The sequence below is a fragment of the Martes martes genome (assembly GCF_963455335.1).
Source record: "Martes martes genome assembly, chromosome: 7".
NCBI lineage: Eukaryota > Metazoa > Chordata > Mammalia > Carnivora > Mustelidae > Martes > Martes martes.
In genome coordinates, this window is record NC_137894.1 from 86800492 (window position 1) to 86824366 (window position 23875).

The 23875-nt window shown below is 38.4% G+C and overlaps 1 protein-coding gene across 1 annotated transcript in view; it reads right to left on the reverse strand.

Annotated features, from left to right (window-relative positions):
- Positions 1 to 18827, reverse strand: part of SEC23A (SEC23 homolog A, COPII coat complex component) — a 63634-nt gene extending 44807 nt beyond the window's left edge. Inside the window, exons 1-9 of the mRNA XM_080808019.1 lie at positions 18657 to 18827; positions 12150 to 12391; positions 10577 to 10634; positions 10287 to 10373; positions 9010 to 9246; positions 5578 to 5657; positions 3436 to 3580; positions 1336 to 1494; positions 144 to 259 (exon numbers count right to left, since the gene is read on the reverse strand). Coding sequence (XP_080664145.1) covers positions 144 to 259; positions 1336 to 1494; positions 3436 to 3580; positions 5578 to 5657; positions 9010 to 9246; positions 10287 to 10373; positions 10577 to 10634; positions 12150 to 12370 — 1103 coding nt within the window. The 5' untranslated portion in view covers positions 12371 to 12391; positions 18657 to 18827. The remainder of the gene's footprint in view (positions 1 to 143; positions 260 to 1335; positions 1495 to 3435; positions 3581 to 5577; positions 5658 to 9009; positions 9247 to 10286; positions 10374 to 10576; positions 10635 to 12149; positions 12392 to 18656) is intronic.
- Positions 18828 to 23875: the final 5048 nt, after the last annotated feature.

Here is a 23875-nt window from a genome sequence, read left to right on the forward strand (position 1 = left end):
AAGGAGTATCAAAAACTGTTAATAGTTGTCCTGGAGTGGCAGAATGATGACTGTTTTTCCTAAACTGTCATTATTGGTTTATATTTGTAAACTGTAATTATCAGTCTTTAATTGCAAAAACCATAAACACTGTAAATACATACCCAGTAAGGTTGGGACAGCATTTCATCTCCAGGAGACCTGTCTGATCTAATGCACATGCATAGATATCGATAACATGACCAGTCGTAGCAGCTCGATTAGCCAATGCTTCAAAATGCTACAAAAGATTTTTTTAATCAAATCAATGTACAAACTTAACCATCCTATAAATCACTTTTCCATAAAGAGATCAAAATAACATAAAAATTTCTAAAAGAATAATCCATAATAATTTAAATGTGATGTTCTAATTTTATTTTCTATGATAAAAAATTATTCATAAAGTGATATAGTAACTTCTATAAGTGTGACACTTTCACATTTTAAGAATTCTTTCTAAATATACTCCTAAATGAAGCTAACTTTGGAGAAAAGGCATACCAAATATCTTGCTCTTCATACATGAACATAGTAGAACACAGAACTGGTTTTCCTGGCTAAATCCACATCCAGGCAACAAAAACATCAAGTGCAGAAATACAGTAACAAAAGCTATTAGATAAACAATAAAAGAAATACTTTTTGAAGCTCTAATAAAAATTCCATGCTCAAAAGGGAAATTAGGTAGCAGGAAAAAAGCATCCAGTAATAGTGACAAAAATCATGTTATTATACTTTTAAAAATATTATATATAATGACTACCAAAAAGAAAAGAGATAATACAGCAATACTAAAATAAAATTGTGAACTCCAGAGAATTCCTTTTTTAAAAAGGGACATTAACAGCAAAACCAATTCAAGGGAGTCCACAGTCAAAAGTGAGAATATATTGCCACAAACCCAAATTAAATTGAAGTAACATTGACAGAAAACAACTCAAAAGAAAATAATGGACTATTCATGCTATGAACAATATATGTGTCTACAAGACAGCCTCTTGGAAATGAAAAAGGAAAATGCAAGGAATTTTTCCAAAGCAGGCAGGATATTCTTTAAAATGAATATTTAAAAAGGCACACAGAGCTTCTCTCTAGAATATTCTTTAAAGAGATACTTATTGGTGCTATTAAGTCTTTAAATATTTAAAACCAGAAAAATTATCAAGGGAAACAAAACACTATTTCTCCAATTCTGAATAGTAGTAACAATATCAGACTTCACAATATCAGATTACTTATCAAGTATTTGTATACTTCCTCTTCCATAAAATGAATTTTTCTACTAAAGCAAAAAGGCTTAAAAACCAAAATTACCTTAGTTCCCTTTTTAACATATTTGGCATTGTCTTTTTCAATGTCATGCCATGATCTTATAGGTGTCTTCAGTTCATCACCAACCACCATTCCGGGCCCCTGAGTGGCTGGACCACCAATGAACATCATGATACGAGCACCAGTGTTGGGAAAAGTACACTATTGGGAAAAAAGTAACTTGTCAAAAGAATTTAAAAGAAAATACAAGGATATACATTTCTAAAAGTACATTTTGATATATTCTTTCTAGAAAACAGGAAAGCATATATTTTTCAGGAAATAACCAAATGTTGTAAAGTGAAATTTAAAAACAAGGTATTTATTTGAATACCTTTCTTTTGAAATCCTATCCTAAACAATAGTGCCTTCCTAACTTTAAAATAATCTATAAACCTGATCTCTCTAAACAAGGATGCTTCTCCTGCTTACTTAAAGCCTGACTGGGAGGAGTAGAGAAAGAGTGAAAGAAAGCATCTTCTTCTTCTTTTTTTTTAGGATTTTATTTATTCATTTGACAGACAGAGATCACAAGTAGGCAGAGAAGCAGGCAGAGCGGGGGGGGGGGGGGAGGGGGGGGAAGCAGGCTCCCTGCTGAGCAGAGAGCCCGACGCGATGTGGGGCTCCATCCCAGGACCCTGAGGTCATAACCGGAGCCGAAGGCAGAGGCTTAACGCACTGAGCCACCCAGGCACCCCAAGAGCTCATCTTCTATTTTTTGTTGTTGTTGTTTTACTTTTTATGTTTAAAACACAAGCATAGCTTATGTTTCTAGTTCAAGATGATGGACTAAGTACTCCAATCTACCTCTCCTTCCTACCAAGGTACCAGTGACATGAGAAAAAATGGTATTATTTTTAAAATAAGAAAGACTGCTATCAGTAGACCAGAAATTTTGAGGAATCCAAACACAATGGATAACAAAAGTTGTCATTTCTTTCTTTTCTGAAGCTATAACATAACATGAAAAATGTGCTCTGCTCTGTGTTTTTGTCCAGTAACTGTCTAGGGAAATTGCAAATAAAAGCATTTCTAAAATGATTATATAAATTTTTCTAATTATGGGACAAAGTAGAGTAACTATACACAGAGAGAAGGAGATATAAACTCCATAATGGTATTAATAAATAAACTGAAAGTTTGATGAAGAATGGGATATTTGCATGGTTTCAAAGTTCCTTACCATCTAATGTTTATTAATCACAAAAGGAGGAGAAATTTTAAAAGTAATTCTACAGTGGAGAAACCTGCAGACACAATCTTAGTAAGTGATCGTGGTGATTATATCACCTTGAATGGGGCAAATGAAAATCATGGGTCACCTCATAGGGTGTAATGAGAACACAGCATTATTTCTCTGATATTCCTGCCAATCATGCAAGACCTGAATCTAATTGTGAGGATACATCAAAACAAACCTCATTTGAGAAAATCTATGAAATAACTGGACTGAATCTTCCAAAGCATCAAGGTCATGAAAGTAAAAGAAAAGCTGAGGAACTATACCCGACTGAAGGAGACTAAATGGACATACCACTAAATACATGTCTCTGAACTATATCTCTTTTGTAAAAGAAATTATTGAAATAACTGAATGAGGTCTGAAAATTAGGTGGTAGTAATGTATCAGTGTTAATACTCTGATTTTCATAATTGTATTGTGGTTATGTAGGAAAATTATCCTCATTTATAGAAAATACAACTCAAGTATTCAAGGGGTTGAGAACATACTAGCAACTTAAATAGTTCAAGGAGAAAAAAGTTCTTTACAACTTTTCTGTAAATTTGGTATCATTTCACAATTTTAAAAAGCATTTTTATAATTATAAAGTTCTAACTATAATTATAAAGCCTAAGACGTGTAAAATTTTCAAATACTACTTAAAAGCAAAATTCCCCTTATTCTACCACTGTTAATATTTGGACAAACACCCTTCTAGGTGCCTCTCTGTACACAAAAGGATACCCTGCAGGTCCAACTTCAAATATAATTATATACTTACTGTCCTAATGACCTGATTTTTTCACTCAACATTACCTTGTACATATTACTGATACACATACATATACATTTACATTCCAAAACAGAGCTATCGTCACTACCTCAAGTAGTCCCACAGCTATGGAGAGTGCCACTCCAGAGGAACGCAAGGGTCTCTTTCCCTGTGGTACAGGCCAAGGGTCTCGCTGCAGTTCTCCCAGAAGATCTGTGAGATTCATGTCTATTTTCTGTACTGGCTGCAAGAATCTGTAAAACAAAATTAAATAAAAAGTCATTTATAAATGTTTGTGGGTAAGAGTTTAAGAACCAAGCTATCTACTTTTTTAGAAAGAGAAAAGCATGGGGTGCCTGTGTGGTGCAGTGGGTTAAGCATCTACCTTTGGCTCAGGTCATGATCCCGGGGTCCTGAGATCAAGCTGGGCACAGGGCCTGATAAAGGTTCATGACCTGAATGGAAGACAGATGCTTAACTGACTGAGCCACCCAGGTGCCTCTGTTTAAGCTCTTTTCTATGAAATAGGAGACAGGTGTTCATCATATTAAAATAACTCATATTAACCTCTAATTGAATAGGCTTATGATGACTAATGAAACACTATAACCAAATGCTTGGCTGGGAGCGTGCTTCTTTCTCTCCTTCTGTTCTCCCCCGCCCCCACCACCCTCCCCCCCACCTGTTCTTTCTCTCATAGATAAATAAAATCTTAAAAAGAAAAAAAAAAAGAAATAGAAAAAAGTAATTTGAATATATAGCAGACCAATGGCTTCCTTTTTTGTATTATGATTATTTTTATTAACATATAATGTATTATTAGCCCCAGGGGTACAGGTCTGTGAATCGCCAGATTTACGCACTTCACAGCACTCACCATAGCACATACCCTCCCCAATGTCCATAACCCCACCACCCTCTCCATAACCTCCCTCGCCCCCCCCAGCAACACTGTTTATTTTGTGAGATTAAGAGTCTCTTGGGGCGCCTGGGTGGCTCAGTGGGTTAAACCTCTGCCTTCGGCTCAGGTCATGATCCCAGGGTCCTGGGATCGAGCCCCACATCAGGCTCTCTGCTCAGCGGGGAGCCTGCTTCCCCCTCTCTCTGCCTGCCTCTCTGCCTACTTGTGATCTCTGTCTGTCTAATGAATAAATAAATTTTAAAAAAGCAAAAAGAGTCTCTTATGGTTTGTCTCCCTCCCAATCCCATCTTGTTGCATTTTTTCCTTCCCTACCCCTCAAATCCCCCACCCTGCCTCTCAAGTTCCTCATATCAGGGAGATCATATGACAATTTTCTTTCTCTGATTGACTTATTTCGCTCAGCATAATACCCTCTAGTTCCATCCACGTCGTTGTAAATGAGACCAATGGTTTTCTAACTTTTGTGTGCATCAGAATTGGTGGGAGGATTTATTTTAATAGATTGCTGGTTGCACAGCTTTGTTTCAGTAGGTCAGGGGTAGGGCCCAAGACTTTGCATTTCAAATCAGGGGTAGGGCCCAAGACTTTGCATTTCAAATAAGTTCCCAGGTGATGCTATCTGCTGGTTCAGAACCATAGTCTGAGTACAACTGCTATAAGGGAAACACTCACACCAAGTATCAGGACTGCATCTTTTATTTACCAGTTGAGAATGTTTTAAGGCTACTGAAATAATTATAAGAAGATACATCAACTCAATTTTAGTAATACCACCTCTGACTAGTAAGTTTAGGGGGGAAAAGACTACCTCAAAGGCTAAGAAAGCAAAATGAAAGCTTTTTTTTTTTAAAGATTGTATTTATTCACTTGACAGAGAGAGACACAGCGAGAGAGGGAACACAAGCTGGGGAAGTGGAAGAGGGAGAAGCAGGCTTCATGCCAAGCAGGGAGCCCGAGTAGGGCTCGATCCCAGGACTGAGCCAAAGGCAGACTCCTAATGACTGAGCCATCCAGGCACCCCTGAAAAGCTCTTGAGGCCCTATTTTTGCTTGGCGGCCTTCAACCAGAAAAGTTTTTATGAACTTAAAAACAGAAGATCAGGAACATATCAAAACTAAATTAACTCCTTAACACTGTAATGATGAGAAACCATTTTGGTGACATGATTCTGCCTCATCTCTTTAGAAGGTATACTAAAGCAATGTATTTATATTACTAAAAATATTTAACAACATAGTATCACTGAACGTCTATGTTCAAATTAAGGGCACGGGATGCTTAAAAGAGCTGCACAAATTGTAAATCAACTTTGCCATATTTAATTATTACCTATTGGAAGGAGGTGGCTGCTGTACCTGAGGACCACGTGTTGCTTGAGTAACAGGTACTTTAGAGAGTCCCAGCATTTCCTGTAAAGAGATGATTTCTGTGATATCCATTCAATTACTCCTACAAAGATGTATCAACTACTTAACATGTGCAAGGTGCTATGCTAGGTAGCAGGAACACAAAAATAAAGAACATAAATTCTCTTTCCTCAGAAAGCAAAAGGTCCAGGTGGGGAGACTGTCAGGTAAACAATAACAGTACAATGAAATAATCACAATAAGAGAGCAAAGTACAAGGTGCTATAGAAGCAAAGAGGGATACTAGCTCAGAAATACTTTCTTTCTAATTAATAGTCAAAAAGTTACTGGATAACTTGAATGTATTTCTTAACTTATATTCATCCACCCCTTTGAGCAACTGTATTTCAAGTGTCTGCTATGTGCCAGAAAATATAATGGTAGTAAAATATATATAATCCCTGACCTTATGAAATCAAAATTTGGCAAAACAAATAGCAGTTAATAAAATCAATACCTAAAAAAGTATAAAATTGCAACTGTAATAAATGTTATAAAGGAGAGGTACAGGGAATCATATAAATGGGGTTATAAGGTACATATACCTTGTATGTCTATATTTCTTAATTTTTTACCTACTGCCTAACCAAACTGCCAGTTTCATTTTGAATTTTAAATGTGCACAAAACTTCTTTCTAGACACATGAAAATACTATTTTACTAAAGTCTTCTTGAATTTAGAAATGCTTAGTCATGAAGTGATAGAGTAAAACTATATAACAGAAAATCAGAAAGTCTAAATATTTGGAAAGAAAAAATACTGAGCTAGTACTGCAGTATTTCCTATACTCCTAGCAGGAAAAACAACTTTTTACTAACAACTTACTGCATGTTAGATTCTATGCCAAATTCCTTATATACACTATTTCTTCACAGAACAATAACGAAGTAGATTTTTTAATCCTTACTTTAAAAATGAAAACTGACACTCAGAAAGGCTACATAACCTGCTAAAGGTTACACAACTAGTAAGTGGTAAAGCAAGATATTAATCCAGGTTTTGCCGGAAAGCCCTGTATGAGTTTATACTATTCTGAGTATTCTCATGTTACCTCACTTAGTACTAATAACAGCCTTGTAAAACAGGTATTTATCCCTTTCCACAGAGGATAAGAAAACAAGCAAGGAGATCAAACCAAGACCGCATAACTGGAAGAGTTTAAGATTTGAATCCAGGACTATTCAGGGAGCAAAGACCAAGCTCTTTTTGAGAAAATAGAGAAGGAAAATAAAAACACTTTAATGGAGAAAAAAATTTAGTCTGTAGGCATTTACTGCGTGCTACAAAAAAGGAGGTATATTATGTGTTATGTATGTATTATATAATTTAAATAAAATGTACTCTACAATGAGAGGTTAACATTAAACAACTTAAAAAAAAATTTACAGTTAAAAAAAACAACAGCAAATACTTACAGGCACAATCCATTTAATTTTCATGACCATGAAGTAAGGTAGATACTATCATTACCTCTCTTCTACAAAAGAAAAAAAACTAAGCCACAGAAAGACTAAACTTGCCCACTTTCTCTCCTGTCTCATAGAAACAAATGATCCTCCACTCCAAGGTACTCTGCTTCCTACGGTCCTGAAGGAATCTCTATCACCTCTTCTGAAACCTCACCTCACCCCTGCTTTCACTCACCCTCTTTAGTCTATCTTTCCCTCCTGTGTATAAACACATTCAAGCGTCCCTCCTAGAGTAAACCTGTGAACTCAGTGTCCTCTCTCAAGTTCCCACACTATTGCCAAGCTTACCTTCAACAAACCTCTTAAAAGAACAGACTCTAGGGGTGCCTGGGTAGCTCAGTGGTTTAAAGGCTCTGCCTTCAGCCCGGGTCATGATCCCGGAGTCCTGGGATCGAGCCCTCCATCGGGCTCTCTGCTCCTCGGGGAGCCTACTTCCTCATCTCTCTCTCTGCCTGCCTCTCTGCCTACTTGTGATCTCTGTCAAATAAATAAATAAAATCTTAAAAAAAAAAAAAAAAGAACAGACTCTAATTTTCTTCACCTCCTCAAATCTTATTCATGATCTTATTCACTGTTCATTATCCTCCCCATCCAAACCTGCAAATTTCTCCACGATTTTCTGTCTCAATTAACTGTCACACCACTACCCCAGTCTGCCAAGCTTCAAATTAGAATCGTTTAAATCCATTCCTAAAATCTTCTTTTCTTTTTCATTTTGGGCTACCTGGATGTTCCAAAGTCAGACTTCATGTCTGTCTACTTTGTACAAGGCTTACCTATCATCTTCTAGGACAACTATTCTTAACTGGGAGTTGTATCAGAATCACAGAGTTTTTCAAAATACTTATGTGAACAATCTTACCTTCTTAATAACCTCCCAATACAAGCACATGTTCACTCACACTCTTAGAGTCTAGCTAAATCTCTAAGCAAAAATATATATTGGGGCGCCTGGGTGGCTCAGTGGGTTAAAGCCTCTGCCTTCGGCTCAGGTCATGATCCCAGGGTCCCGGGATCGAGCCCCACATCGGGCTCTCTGCTCAGCAGCGAGCCTGCTTCCTTTCCTCTCTCTCTCTGCCTGCCTCTCTGCCTACCTGTGATCTCTGTCAAATTAAATAAAATCTTAAAAAAAAAAAATATATATATATATATATGTACTGAAAAATATCCCCACATGATCCTAGTAAGCCACACATAACTCCCTATCTTGGAAGAAAAGCTTCAATTTGCCCCCCAAATAAAAATGTCCTAGTGTATGAAAAAATACATACTCTTAGTTCATACATTAATAACCCTCAAGCCTTAAAATATTCCCTTTGCCAAACCTAATAAAAGTGTTTGGGTCACGGGACACCTGGGCAGCTCAGTCAGTTAAGCGTGTGTCTTCGGCTCAGGTCAGGATCCCAGAGCCCTGGGATGGAGTCCCACATCGGGCTCCCTGCTTGGCAAGAAGCCTGCTTCTCCCTCTGCCTGCCACTCCCTCTGCTTGTGCTCTCTCTCTCTCTGACAAATAAATAAAATCTTTAAAAAAAAAAAAAAAAGTGTTTAGGTCCTAAATGAGATGTCAAGAAGCAAAAGATAATATTCTGTGGTTGTTTTCCCTCAGTCTTCAGCATGAATTCCATAAGCCCTTCAAATCTCTAGCAAAATACCTTCAGTTTCACCATTAAAAGTGAGGGGTTCAATCTGTATAATAACAATTTCAGACAACTGAAGGAAAACTGATACCAACATTAAATTTAAAGGCTTTGTAATACAATGATAATAATACAATTAGTCATTATTATAAAAATATTTTCTACAAACTTCTATCCAGAATGCATTTATAGACATTTATGGAGTGATGCTCACAGACAAGGTTCAAACTACCATTCTTGCTGCTTACCTGAAGTTGTTTGGCAGACAGGTCTTTTGTTCCTCTGAACACGTAGCTTTTTGAAATGCCCTCACATCCAAGTTCATGAACCTGTACCATTCTCCCAAAAGTAATAAGTCCAACCAAGGCTGTAGGTGGTAAAAGACTTAATGACATCTGCATAGATTCTTTCAGGGCTTGTAAATCTTCATCTTCCATGCAAGTATCAACCACATAGAGGAATATCAAAGGCATCTGAGGACCACGCTTTTAAAAAATGTTGCAATAATAAGAAAATAATGTTAATGTATTAACACTCAGCACAATATACAAGGATAATTAGTAGAGAACTAATTAATAATTTACAGTTCAAAAAAATAATTTACAGTTCATTCATACAATGCAATCTTAAGTTATTTCAGAAATGAAACAAGTTATATACACACAGAGACATCTAAGACATATCAAGAGAAAAACTAAATTTACAAACATTATTTATTATTTCAAAAGCTTTTGATTTTGTTAAATTGCATGAGGCTTCTCTCCTATAACAAGTATTTATTTCTCTCAAAATAAGAAAATAATAGCTACCCCTGGGGATAAAAATACATGATATGTTTATTAAAAATTAAAATTAAATTTAAAAAAATAAAAAAAAAATTAAAAAAACACAAACCAAAAAAAAAGAAAACAATAGCTATAAAGCTTAAAAACAAAATAAGGTGATTTTTATAAAATAATTATCTAAACCTGAATCAGACTGCAAGAGACCTGGAAACTAGGTAGGCTGGACAAATTACTTACTGGCTCAAGTGAACCATATTCTGCTTTCTCTACAACACTCACAAAGAATATTATAACTTTAATACTTATATATGTAAACAACTATGTAAAGCCTTTCAGAAAGGGAAGAAAAATGACTTTCTTAACAAGGACCAATGCAAGAGTAACTTTATTAATTAAACTTGGAGATATACCGTCAGGTTCTAGCATCATATTGACTTAAGTATTTCTGAACTAACCTTCCAACTACACAGCAACACTGACTCTGTACTATTTATTGATCTACTCAATATAGCAAATTATCCCATCACCCAATATCCTGGCCACCCATTAAATGACTACAACAGAGAGATTATCTTATTCAAATTGACCAAGACAGTTCTTACCTTTTAAAAGCTCCATCAATTCAATGTGAGAATCAAGAATGATGCCCATTAATTCATCTGAATTTAACAATTATTTTGGTATAAAGTAAATTACTAGATATTTAAAACTTTCTTAAGGATCTATTCTTGTGCTCTTACCAGAACTACATATTCAATGCTAGAAAACTGAGGTAAAAGCTCAGCAGGTTGATTCAGTTCAGATATACCAGCATAAGTAGGTGGAAACTATGGAGGAAAAAAAGAAATTTTTAACAAATTACTTGCCAGAATGAGTAATGAAATTCTAAACTGCAAATAATTTTCTGATCATTTAGTTATTAAAAAGTGTTTTTCATATGAAAATTTATTTCATCTTTTTTTAATACACATTTTTCTACATATTTAGATTAGTACCAAAGCATTAACATCTGCATTGGGAGTTTTCTTACCTGATTCCTTTGATAACAAAAGTTGCAAGCCCAGAGTTTTGCTCGATAATCCACCTGACTGTTTTAAGAAAAAATAAAACAGAGCTCATGTTTCAGTTCAACTGTACAATGATCTTAATTTTAATAAATTACTTTTTCTGAAACATGAAAACATCCAAATATTAAAGTGATCTTTAAAAGCTATTACTTCTAGATGTTGCCAATATCTAATTCATACTTTTAGCAAAGTTTACCTAAATGAACTTTTAATACATAGCAAATATCAGTAAAATTAAGATAATCCTTTTTTCTTCAAATAATTTAGTAACTTCTACACTCAGATCTAGAAAACATTTATTTAATTCAGAAGTATATTTCTTGAATACTTTATATGTACCCGCCATTATTCCAGGTACTGATAATACAGCAGTAAACAAGAGATCAAAGGTCCCTGTTATCATGGAGCTTATAATCTAGAACAGAAAAACATACAATAGAAAAGTAGGTACATAAATACAGAAGACACTTTCAGACAGTGATAATAGAGATTAAAGATAACAAAGCAGAGTGTGAGAATGTGTTTGGGAGGGGTCCTTTAAAAGAAAGCCTTCTTAAATAAACAACTGAAATGTGATCTAAATGAAAAGGAACCAGTCAATCCAGGCAGAGCAATCCGGGCAGAATATATAGCTATTGCACAAGTTTCAAGGTAGGAATAAATTTCGTACGTTCAAGGATCAGAAAGAGGGTAAGGTATAATGTAGATAAGAATAAAGGAAATGGATAAGGTGAAAGCAGAAATATACAAAGGCTAGATGATAAAGGATTTTATAAGTCTTGACAAACAGTTTGGATTTTCAGTCTATAAGACACTATTAAAGGATTTTAATCATCTGAAATCCATTTGTAACACTTCAGCTTCTAGATAAAGAATAAACTGCTAAAAGACAAGAATGGAAACAGGGTGGCCAGAAAATTGTCCAGAAAAAAGGATGGTATACTTTGAAGTAGAGTGTACTAGCAGAGACTGAATATGAGAGACAGAATCAGTAATGTTCCAGAGGCAGATTCAGAGTTGCTAGTGGACAGAGTGGGGAGAGAGGGCCAAAAGAGGAATAAAAGATGATTCTTGATATTTTGGTTTATGCATTAAGAAATCATAACATTTTCAGGGGCACCTGGGTGGCTCAGTGGGTTAAGGCCTCCTCTTTGCCTGTTTCTCTGCCTACTTGTGATCTCTGTCAAATAAATAAATAAAATCTTTTTAAAAAATCATAACATTTTCAAACACCATACCACTCAATTATGACTTTTCTAATGACACAAGATGGGTCTAATGATGCACAGCCATCACCAGTACCTAGCAATACTAGTGATAGGATCTAACAGTTCATATAGTGATAATTTTACCTTTGGTCTCTTATCAACTCACTACAACTAGAATATCCTTCAATTTTACAGCTCCTTGGATTTGACTATCCTAATCTGAAAAAATAACTATAACAAAACAAACACCTTCATATAAATGCACAAGAAAGAAACTATAATCTTAAATAGCATTGCAACATTAGTTTTTTCAATATATTTTAATTACCATAAAGGATTCAAAACTGCACGGCAAGTGGTCCTACTACACAGAACAGGTTCATATTGAATAGGTGGTAAATCAGGTCTCTCCTTCAGTGGTGTAAACAGGGCTGCTACTGGAACGACCATTCTTGTAGCTTCCAGTCGACTTGATGGCCAAACATTCCAACTAAATCGGACTCCATCTCGTTCTTCATTTTGTTGGATGAATTCCAAATACGTTGTCATCGTAGTGCGTGATGGTTACTTCTGTGACAAAATTAAAGATGTTTAAAAATCTTATTCTTTTTAAGATTTTATTTATTTACTGGACAGACAGAGCACAAGCAGAGAGAGCAGCAGGCAGAAGGAGAGGGAGAAGCAGGCTCCCGGCTGAACAGGGGGCCCTGACACTGGGATCACACCCTGAGCCCCTGAGCGGAAGACAGACACTTAACCCACTGAGCCACCTAGGCGCCCCTAAAAATCCTCTTAAAAAACTAAAGTATTTTTTTTCCACTTTCAGACATATTCGTCCAAGAATAATGAGGCATCTCAAAAAAAAAATTAGCAAGCAACAATAACCTCACTTATAACAAATGAATGACTCTACAGAACTAAGTGTTCATTAGGCCCAGTTAAGAGGTATTTCATCCTTTTTCAGTCATTCGTTAAAAAAAAGAAAAAAAAGTATAATAGGTGTCCTATTTATTTAAGGTGTATAGAAAAGAAAGTCAAAGATGGGGGGAAATTTGGAGCCTATGTTTTCGGTATCAGCCCTCTAAGTTACATTATTCTAATGAATAAATTATCAAAAACATTAAATTCTAAAGCTCATATGGTTTTCTAACCAGAAGATGACAAGTTTTCACAAAACCTGCTAGAAGAGAATGCTTAACAGTGCATAACAAAAACATTTTTCTAAAGCTGAGTACTTCTGTTTGAGACAAGTAAATTTTTCTATCGTCCGAATATAGGACCATTTGTGGCACAATAAATAAAATGCTTGCTAAGTGGTGTTCTATACATGCCATTTGACTTCTTTTGCAGAAACTTAATTAAGAATATTTTTAGGGATGCCTGGGTGGCTCAGTCGGTTAAGCGGCTGCCTTCGGCTCAGGTCATGATCCCAGCGTCCTGGGATCGAGTCCCACATCAGGCTCCTTGCTCTGCAGGGAGCCTGCTTCTCCCTCTGCCTCTGCCTGCCACTCTGCCTGCCTGTACTCTCTCTATCTCTCTGACAAATAAATAAATAAAATCTTTTTTAAAAAAAGAATATTTTTAACATTCCAACTCTCTTAAGAGTTGCTCTCCTAAGTTGGAATCTTAAAAATATTCTTTTTTTTTTAAAGCTTGTATTTATTTATTTGACAGACAGAGATCACAAGTAGGCAGAGAGGCAGGCAGAGGGGGGGGGGGAAGCAGGCTCCCCGCTGTGCAGAGAGCCCAATGCGGGGCTCGATCCCAGGACTACCTGAGCCGATGGCAGAGGCCTAACCCACTGAGCCACCCAGGTGCCCCAAGGAGAACATTTTAAATTCTAATTTGATATATACAATTTCAATATACTCTCTTAAATTTTTTAGAAGGAGGATTCCGCTCTCATTAGGGCCCAGTATCAAGACATATCTCCATCTCGTTACTCTTCTTACTGCCTATCTAGAATGCCAGCCTTCCTACCTAGGCAACAGTTAGTATTATCTCACATTCTCAAACTGCAACAGTGATTTGTGAAGGAAGGAAACTGTAAAATTTAAAGTTCTGAGAGGATAGAGAGTTTAAATTGTTATGTGGCTGGCCAAAGATTTGAAGGAGAGATGAAAGATATCAAGAACTGAAGAATTAGGAAGGTAGGATGCCAAAAAAGCCAACAGGAATACTGAAGTTGCTAAGAATGACAACAGGACAAGGAACTGATTCTAAAATGTAACTGAGCGGGGTGCCTGGGTGGCTCAGAGGGTTAAATCCTCTGCCTTCGGCTCAGGTCATGATCCCAGGGTCCTGGGATCGAGCCCCACATCAGGCTCTCTGCTCAGCGGGGAGCCTGCTTCCTCCTCTCTCTCTGCCTGCTTCTCTGTGATCTCTGTCTGTCAAATAAATAAATAAAATCTTTAAAAAAAAAAAAAAAATAAAAATAAAAATAAAATGTAACTGAGGGAAGAAAAGATATTATTTGAAAAAAGCATATTGAATATAATAGTTTTAATTTTAGGAACATTTTCAAATAGATTTTGTTAATAAGTATTACAGAAAGCGAAGCTTAACAAATCTAGGTATTTCTCTTCCTTGGCAGCTAAGAATTTTCTTTCATTTAAAAGATATCAGAATGTTCTATACTAAATATATCTCTGTTAAAAAAAAGAAATATTAGGGGCGCCTGGGTGGCTCAGTTGTTAAGCATCTGCCTTTCACTCAGCATGATCCCGGTGTCCTGGAATGGGCAACCCCCCCACAAATTGGGCTCCCTGCTCAGCGGGAAGCCTGCTTCTCCCTCTCCCTCTCCCCCTGCTTGTGTTCCCTCTCTCACTACCTATCAAATAAATAAATAAAATCTTTAAATATATATATATATATACACACACACACATATATATATATAAAAAGAAAAAAAATTAAACACCGTATTCCTATCAGAATCTCACAGACAACCAGAAAACTATATGCTAATCAAAAGCAAACACAGATTTTTCAAAGATTGATAAGGGATAGAGAGGAATCCTAAAATAACTAAACCTGTTTAGAAAAGCCGATCTTCAAGGTAAATACAGAAGCCAGATTCAAGAAGGACAGTACAAGTTTTCAAGAAAAAGTAGGTGTTGAAAAATAATGATAAAATAAAAGTCTGGAATAGTCAGAGGACAGTTAGATGCCAACCTCAGTTTTAAAGAAGAAACAATCTCCTCTGGGAGAGAAATCGTTCTTACCAACAGCTTCCAGGCTATAGATGTGAATATAAATTCCAGGACTATGCAATCCCTCCCATTATTTCTTCAGAACAAAAACCAAGTGAAGTTTTCCATTTTTGCATGTATAATAGAATCTATGTAATCTAAAATGTATCATCAAAAAAATTTTAGGGACGTCTAAGTGGTTCAGTGGGTTGAGCCTCTACCTTCGGCTCAGGTCATGATCTCAGGGTCCTGGGATCCTGCCCACATCAGGCTCTCTGCTCAGTGGGGAGCCTCCTTCCCTCTCTCCTTCTGCCTGCCTCTCTGCCTACTTGTGATCTCTCTCTCTCTGTCAAATAAATAAATAAACAAAATTTTTTTTTAATTTTTTTAAATATAAAAAAAATAAAATGCATCACCAAAAAGCATTAAAATACCTAATAAAATACTAAACCAATCAGGGTTTTTCATCTGAACCATAAAATCACAAAAAATGTTTTGACTATTTTCTCAATTCTCCAAAAATGGTACATAACTAATACTTAGGTATTTGGCATACATTTTCTCAACTGATGAAGTGAGTGTGTCACCTGGAAAATAACTGACAGTAGTTATTAACGAAGATAAAATCTGAGCTTTCAAGCAAATATAAAGAAAAAAAATGTTTAAGATTTTATTTATTTCTTTGACAGATAAAGACACAGAAAGTGTACAAGCAGGGAGAGTGGCAGACGGAGGGAGAAGGAAAAGTAGGCTCACTGCTGAGCAAGAAGGCCAATGTGGGGCTCCATCTCAAGGTCCTGGGATCATGACCTGAGCGGAAGGCAGATGCTTAACCCACTGAACCACCCATGCACCTTGCAAATATCAAAATTTTTGAAAACCTGTGTCCATGACCCTGAGCTTCACAGCCGGCTAATATGTAAAGATTTTTCTGATAAGATCGGTGGTGATACTAAGGTAAATTTTCTATTGTATAATGAAACATGTCAACATTTGGAAAATATACTTTATTCAGTGAGGCAAATCTCCCAAGTGATCAGTTCATGATATTAAAAAATCATGCATGGATAAAGATCCATTCAAAGTGCAGGGCAGACCACTGAATTTCAATGCAATAGAGTACAAAAAGTTCATTTCTAAGATTTCATTATTCACACTGCTATTAACCCTTGATTTCTGAATTAAAACTGTCAAGTTGTAGTATAGTATGACACAAGAATATGCACAACTATCTGCAAAAGTTATTAAAATATTCCTCCTTTTTCCAACTACGTTATCTATGTAAGGCAAGACTTCTTTCATACGATTTAAGCAAAATAACATATTACAATAGACTGAATGCAGAAGTAAATATGAAAATCCACCTGTCTTCTATTAAGGCAGGGTGGGTTTTTCAGGGGAGGGGGGCAGTTGGGTTTGTTTGTTTGTTTTTTAAAGATTTTATTTATTTATTTGACAGAGAGATCACAAGTAGGCAGAGGCAGGCAGAGAGAGAGGGAAGCAGGCTCACCACTGAGCAGAGAGGCCGATGTGGGGCTCAATCCCAGGACCCCAGGACGCTGAGATCAGGACCTGAGCGGAAGGCAGAGGCTTAACCCACTGAGCCACCCAGGCGCCCCGGTTTTTTTGGTTTTTGTTTTGGATCCTCAACAATGTTCAAGAGTCCAAAGGGGTCCTAAGAACCAAGGTCTTAGATCATTAGGGCTCAATTCAACCAGAGAGCCTAATAGAGAAAGGCTCTATTAGATTTAACATAAAGACATTTACACACAATAGGTTTAAGTTTCTACAAGTAACAAGGCTGGATCATAACATCCTTACTTTTTATTATGACATACTAAATATCACCTGTGTGATATCTGAGCACAATTACCCTCCTTTTCCTCTCTGCTCTAAGATCGTATTTGTTTACTAAATCACATCTATTGTATTTTGTACATTCTCACTTTCCAGCAGTATTTTGAAAAAGTCCCACCTACTTCTTTTTAACTGGTCCAGTTACATGGCCATGCACAACACCTCCCCAACTTCCCTCACCTTTCCAAGGTAGGAATTGCTCAATTTTAAAATCACTAATTCTAGTACAAACCTTTCCACGCTGGACCCCATATCCAACAATGGCATATCGAAAATAAATTCCTTTCACAAACTAGCTTTTTATAAAATGGCATTATTCGATCAGCACTCTGTCCCCTAATCGTATGTTAAAACCAAATAAATATGATTCAGACACTGTATTAGGATGGAGATTTAAAATACTAGTCATAAAAAAATAAAATAAAATAGTAGTCACAATATTTTTTAAAGTGGTACAAAACACAAAACACAAAACATGCTAAAGAAATGTCTCATTTCCCAGCACCACTTATATATAATCAGCAGAACTTACTTTAGTTAAATAATTTCTCATGATATAACTAAAAGCAAAGAAGCAAAACATCATGTCTCCTTAACCTACCATATCAAACACATGCCCACATGTGTTTTTAAAGCTTTTTCTATTCAATAAAAATCAGGAGTTTGCAATATTCCAATTATAGCACTTTTATAGATCCCAAGTGAAAAATATCCTAAATTGCAAGTAAAATCTGAATTTCTTCCAATCAGATGTGTTTACCAATTAAGTGTGCCTCTCTACTTTCCAGTTGTAAAATCCTCAATGAAGTGTTTTCAACTGCTTTCCATGCCTAGATTTATGATCTTGAACAAACAGCTTAACTTCTCCGATCCTCAATTTCTCAGGTAAGATGAGGGGTTGAGGCTAAAAACTACAAGGCCCCTTCTAACTCTAAAACTCTATGAGTCAAATAAAAATGGTCGGACTTCCAAAATGATGTTACACTACTGGAAAGGGCGAGAAGGAAAACTTAACATTTATATTTAAATCCCTATTAAACCTAAAACTTTTATTAACCAGGTTAATTTGGTTATACGCGGCTTTACCGGGTGGAGGCTGAGGAAATTGACGTGAATTCAACATACACCAGAGACTACATGTAGACTGTACTTTTCCTGTCCCACCAAAACGGGAAAACGCTAGAACAGAAAAGACTGGTCCGATCTGAAAACCGCACACCACTTGTAATCGAGGCCTAAGGCGTTAGCTTGACCTGCCACTTAATTCTCCTTATGCTCTTCGACTCCCAAGGCCGAACTACCCGTGACGAAGTCACCTGGGTTCAAAGTCTAGGGCACTTCAGATCAGGGAAGGCATGAACCGAGAAGCCAAGTGTCCAGAAGCAGTGATGAGCTGGGGCGAGGAAGGCAGGTCGCCCGGGAGTCGCGGGTGGGTGCTGGGCGAGATGCTGAACTGCCGTTTTTCACCCGACTCCCATCTTTCGCACCTTATCCAGGGGAGCTTAGTGAGGGGCCCGGACCCCCAGGCCCGGAAGAACGAACCGGAGTGGTGCGTGAGAAGGCGAAGGGGTCAGGATTCAAAGGTGCCCTCGCCGGCCGGTCGCTGCCGCCGGCGCCCCCGTCTGTTCCGGAGCACCAAGAGGGCAGAGCGGGCACCAGCCCCAAGAGACCCCGGCCCACCCGCCTGCCGGCCCACAGCAGCACAGCTGCCCCTCCCCCGCTTTCCGCTGAGCGCCCGCGGCCTCTCCGGGGAGCCGGGAGGAGGAAGACCCGAAGTCGGTCCTTACCCCAGGGCCTCCAAACGAGATCCGCGCCGGCCGCAGCCACCACCTTGCAAAATCGGTCCCTTCAGCCGACCCAGAGCAACCGTGGCACTGCAATCACTGCCGGCACCGCCCCGCCCCCGGCCTCCGTGCAGAACACCGCTGGGCCAACATGGCTGGTGCCGCCTCTGCCACGTCAAGGGGTGGAGGGGCGGGGCGACCGCGCCGCGGAACCGAAGGGAAGAGTGCGGGACCCGGCGGAATACAGCGGGGATAGGGCACTAGGAGGGGAGAGGGGAGGGGAAGGGGCGTGCACGGAGCCGGGGCGGGGCTAGCGGATGAGCGCACTAATGGGAGGGCGCGGCACCCGGGCGGAGCCGTGAGGGTGGAGACGAGAAGAAGAGAGGGGAGGGAAGGGGCGGTGACGGAGCCTGGGGGGCGAGGTTACCGAAACAGACCAGGTTGGGGACCACCTGAGGGGAGAGTGACCCCAGCGGAATTGGAGCGCCTTAATCCTTTCCACGGAGCTAGGGCAGATCCCACTCCCTGAGGGCCACAGGCAAGAGTAGGAACTTCTGTCGCCATTCAGACTCAACTCGCAGTGGGGCGGGGGCGGCGTCTGGTAGGACATCCCCTCCTGTAGGGCCATGGTTGATTCCTAAAACTACAAAACTACATCTCCCCTAAAAAAACAAAGTAAAAAGTTCGTTTATTCACTTAGTGCAACAAATATTTCCTGAACACTATGTACCAGGTACGGTAGCAATGCCTATGATATGACATAGGCAAAACAGGCCCATTTATAAAACTAAAAATACAAAAAATTTGCAATTACAGAGGGAAAAAAAGATGGCTGTCCTCTTTTCAACAAAATTACGAGCCTTTAAAGGTCTCAAAAAAGTCTTCAAGTCCTGTGTTTTGATGATACAAATGCATGAAGAACGAAAAGTAACAATTAGCTAGGAGATAGTAGTGATGCATTTGAAATCTGCAGTCACTATTTACAAGATGGGTATGTTCCATACTCATGCATCGCAGTTGCATTCAGAGGACATTGCCCATTTTGTGTATGTCTACAAAACCAGGAAAATATGGAATAAAAATTGGGATTTGCTATATTTAGATACTCAATTAAATTTCCAATACAGTTGTTTTCCATTATGCCTTTACTCTTTTTATACAAGCTTACTCTTTTTATAACAGCTTTGAACATCCCTTTACTCTAATTTGTACAAATAACTCATAAAGATATTAAAATTATAGAGTCCATTGGACTCAGATTATAAATGGTAAAGACTATTTTTCTTGGTATACTGAAAGTTAAGAGGTTTTGATTTGAGGAAGAGAAGAATAGAGAGAGAATGGAAAATATCTTGAGCTACTGAGAAAGGAGAGTTAGACTAGGAACTGGAGAAAGGGAAGACTCTCCTAAAACAACCTTCTCTGGCTTTCTAACATAATCTATAGACATCCCTGGCCCAAGGCATTTGGGATTAATCTGTGAATCTGAAGGTTGTTAAACATTTACCAACATGCAACTGACTATAATTGTTTACTTTCATTACACCACCTTGTACAGGTCCTGGCACAAAATAATTTTTCCTTAAATGTTCATGAATGAGCAGCAGCTCTTTCTGCCCATAGGTCTTGTCCCGTGCTTTTATATAACCACCATTTTGCAGCATTTAAAAAAAAAATTCAAGAATGAGTGTGAAAACCTAAATAATTATTTATTATTATTATTATTATTATTATTATTATTATTGGGGTGCCCGGATGGCACAGTCAATTAGGTATCTGACTATTGGGATGCCTGGGTGGTCAGTGGGTTAAGCGTCTGCCTTCAGCTCAGGTCATGATCCCAGGGTCCTGGGACTGAGTCCCACATCAGGCTCCTTGAGGAGTCTGCTTTTCCCTCTGCCTGCCGCTCCCCCACTTGTGCTTGTTCTCTCTCTCTCTCTCCCCTTCTGACAAATAATAAATAAAGTCTTTGCGGGGGTGGGGGGAGCATATGACTATTGATTTCAGCTCAGGTAATGATCTCAGGATCATGAGATCAAGCCTTACATTGTTGGGCTCTGTAGTCAGCAACAGGGACTGCTTGAGATTCTTTCTCTCTCTCCCTCTGCCCCCCCTCCCAGATAAGTAAATAAATCTCTTAAAAAATTATTACTATCATCATTTTTAAGCTTTGGTATTAACTACAAAAATATAAAATCTGACATAAGCTCCCCCCAAAAATTCTTTTTTATTTTCATTATTTAAAAAAATTTTAATTCCATGGGTGCCTGGGTAGCTCAGTTGAAGGCTCTGCCTTCAGCTTGGGTCATGGTCCTGGGATGGAGCCCCACACTGGGCTCCCTGCTCAGCGGGAAGCCTGCTTCTCCCTCTCCCACTCCCCCTGCTCATGTTCCCTCTCTCACTGTGTGTCTCTCTCTCTGTCAAATAAATAAAAAATTAAAAACAGCAACAAAAAAATTATACTCTCTAGATCCAACCATATTGTTGCAAATGGCAAGATTTTATTCTTTTTTATGGCAGAATAATATCCTGTTGTGCGTGTCTGTGTGTGTGTGTGTGTGTGTGTGTGTGTGTGTGTGTGTGTATACATACACATGTCCTTCACCCATTCATTTATCAATAGGCACTTGGGTTGCTTCCATAATTTGGCCATTGCAAATAATGCTGCAATAAACAAAATTCCTTTTTTTAAAACTCAATACTCTGAGATCATTAGTTTTTCAAACTGGCATTTTCAAAATGCCAGAGAATGTTAAAAAAGAGAGGGAGGCAGAGAGCCTCTTCTCTGCTGTCCTACCTGCTGCTCCCTTGCAGTGTATTCGACATTCTATCTCCTCTTTAAAAAAAGAAAGAGGGGCACCTGGATGGCTCTGTTGGTTAAGCGACTGCCTTCTTCGGCTCAGATCGTGATCCTGGAGTTCCCTGACTGAGTCCTGCATTGGGCTCCCTGCTCAGCAGGGAGTCTGCTTCTCCCTCTGACTCTCTCCCTTCTCATGCTTTCTCTCTCTCTCTCTCTCTCTCTCTCAAATAAATAAATAAATAAAATCTTTAAAAAAATAAAAATAAAAAAGAGAGAGTAGGGCTCCTGGGTGACTCAGTGGGTTAAACATCTGCCATCGACTCAGCTCGGGGCATGATCCCAGGGTCCTGATATCAAGCCCCATTCTGGGTTCCCTGCTCAGCGGGGAGTCTGCTTCTCCCTCTGCCCTGCTCCTGCTCTCTGTCTCTGTCTCTCACTCAAATAAATAGATAAATAAATACAATCTTTTAAAATATATATATATAAAAAGAGAAGAGGTGCTTGGGTGGCACAGTCAGTTAAGTGTCCATTCTTCATTTCAGCTCAGGTCATGATCTCAGAGTCTTCTTCTTTTTTTCTTTTTTTAAAGATTTTACTTATTTATTTGACAGAGAGAGAGATCACAAGAAGGCAGAGAGGCAGGGGGAAGCAGGCTCCCCACTGAGCAGAGAGCTCGATGTGGGGCTTGATCCCAAGACCCTGAGATCACGACCTGAGCTGAAGGCAGAGGCTCAACCCACTGAGCCACCCAGGTGCCCCATGATCTCAGGGTCTTAAGATCAAGTCTTGCATGGGGGTCTGCACTCAGGAGGGAATCTGCTTGAGATTCTCTCTTTCCCTTTCTCTCTCTGCCCCTCTCTGACCCTCTAAAATAAATAAATCTTTAAAAAGAGAGAGAGAGAAAGAGAGAGGGAGAGGTTCTAGAGTCAAATAAGGTCAGGTAACACCAGTTAAATTATGTAAAATAGGTCTCCTAACTTGTCAGGGGTTTTAATATGCTAATATTCATTGTGAATCTTTAAGCACAGCATTTTTTTTATTTTTTAAAGATTTTATTTACTTATTTGACAGAGATCACAAGTACGCAGAGAGGCAGGCAGAGAGAGAGAGGAGGAAGCAGGCTCCCCGCTGAGCAGAGAGCCCCATGTGGGACTCGATTCCACTATCCTGAGATCATGACCTGAGCCTAAGGCAGAGGCTTAACCCAATCAGTCACCCAGGCGCCCTAAGCACAGCATTTAAATACACTTCCCAGGCCGCCTGGGTGGCTCAGTGGGTTAAAGCCTCTGCCTTCGGCTCAGTAGTGATCCCAGAGTCCCTGGATCAAGCCTCACGTTGGGTTCTCTGATCAGCGGGGAGTCTGCTTGCTCCTCTCTCTGCCTACTTCTCTGCCTACTTGTGATCTCTGTTGAGTGAATAAATAAAAATCTTAAAAAAAAAAAAATACATTTCCCAGAGATATTTGACCTTGGAACTTTTTTCCCTGGGACTATCTAGGATCAAGTATTCTGAACACCCTATGACTTTGTTTTCAGTCATTAATTACCTTAAATAATAGTTAGTGGGTAACAACCAGTATTTTCCTGCCTACTTCTGAACCCAAAGATGTTTCTTGTTTTTTGTTTTTTTAAAGATTTATTTATTTATTTATTTGACAGACAGAGATCACAAGTAGGCAGAGAGGCAGGCAGAGACAGAGGAGGAAGCAGGCTCCCCGCTGAGCAGAGAGCCTGATGCGGGGCTTGATCCCAGGACCCCGGGATCATGACTGAGCCAAAGGCAGAGGCTTTAACCCAAAGATGTTTCTCAACTGAAGATTCCAGAACTTTGAAGGGTCAAGGGAAATATAATAATGTAATTTGCTTGGAATTTCATATGGTCACCACCAGATGGAGCTTTCCCCAGTACTTTGTTTGTTTAACACATTTTCTAATATAAATCAAGTGCCTGCATTTTTTTCTAATGTGGATTCTCTTCCATTTGTTCAGACTGTGACATTATAAGGCACTCACCAACTATTTTTGTAGTACTCACTAGAAAAAGCAATACTCAGATTGTTCTAACTTTGAATTTTCAGCATCAATAGTGTGTCAAGTCCATATATATTGGACCAGTGTGCTCTAGTGTGTGCACACAATTACTAGAATCACATTCAATATAGTAATTATAAATAAGGCTAATTTATAAATTACACACGAGAGTAAAGAATTCTAAATTCAAATAGACCTTAGTGATCATTTGGTCTAACCCCTATACATGACAATGAAAGTAAAGATAAAAGAGGTTAAATAGCATATCCAAGGTCAAGGTGCTGATGTCCATTTAAAACCTGTAATACTGAGTTTTCGTTTCAGGCCTGTGTTTTCCCCCTTAAATGTTAACAAGACTTGCTTTCAAACTTTCTCGCTCTTTTTCAAACAGC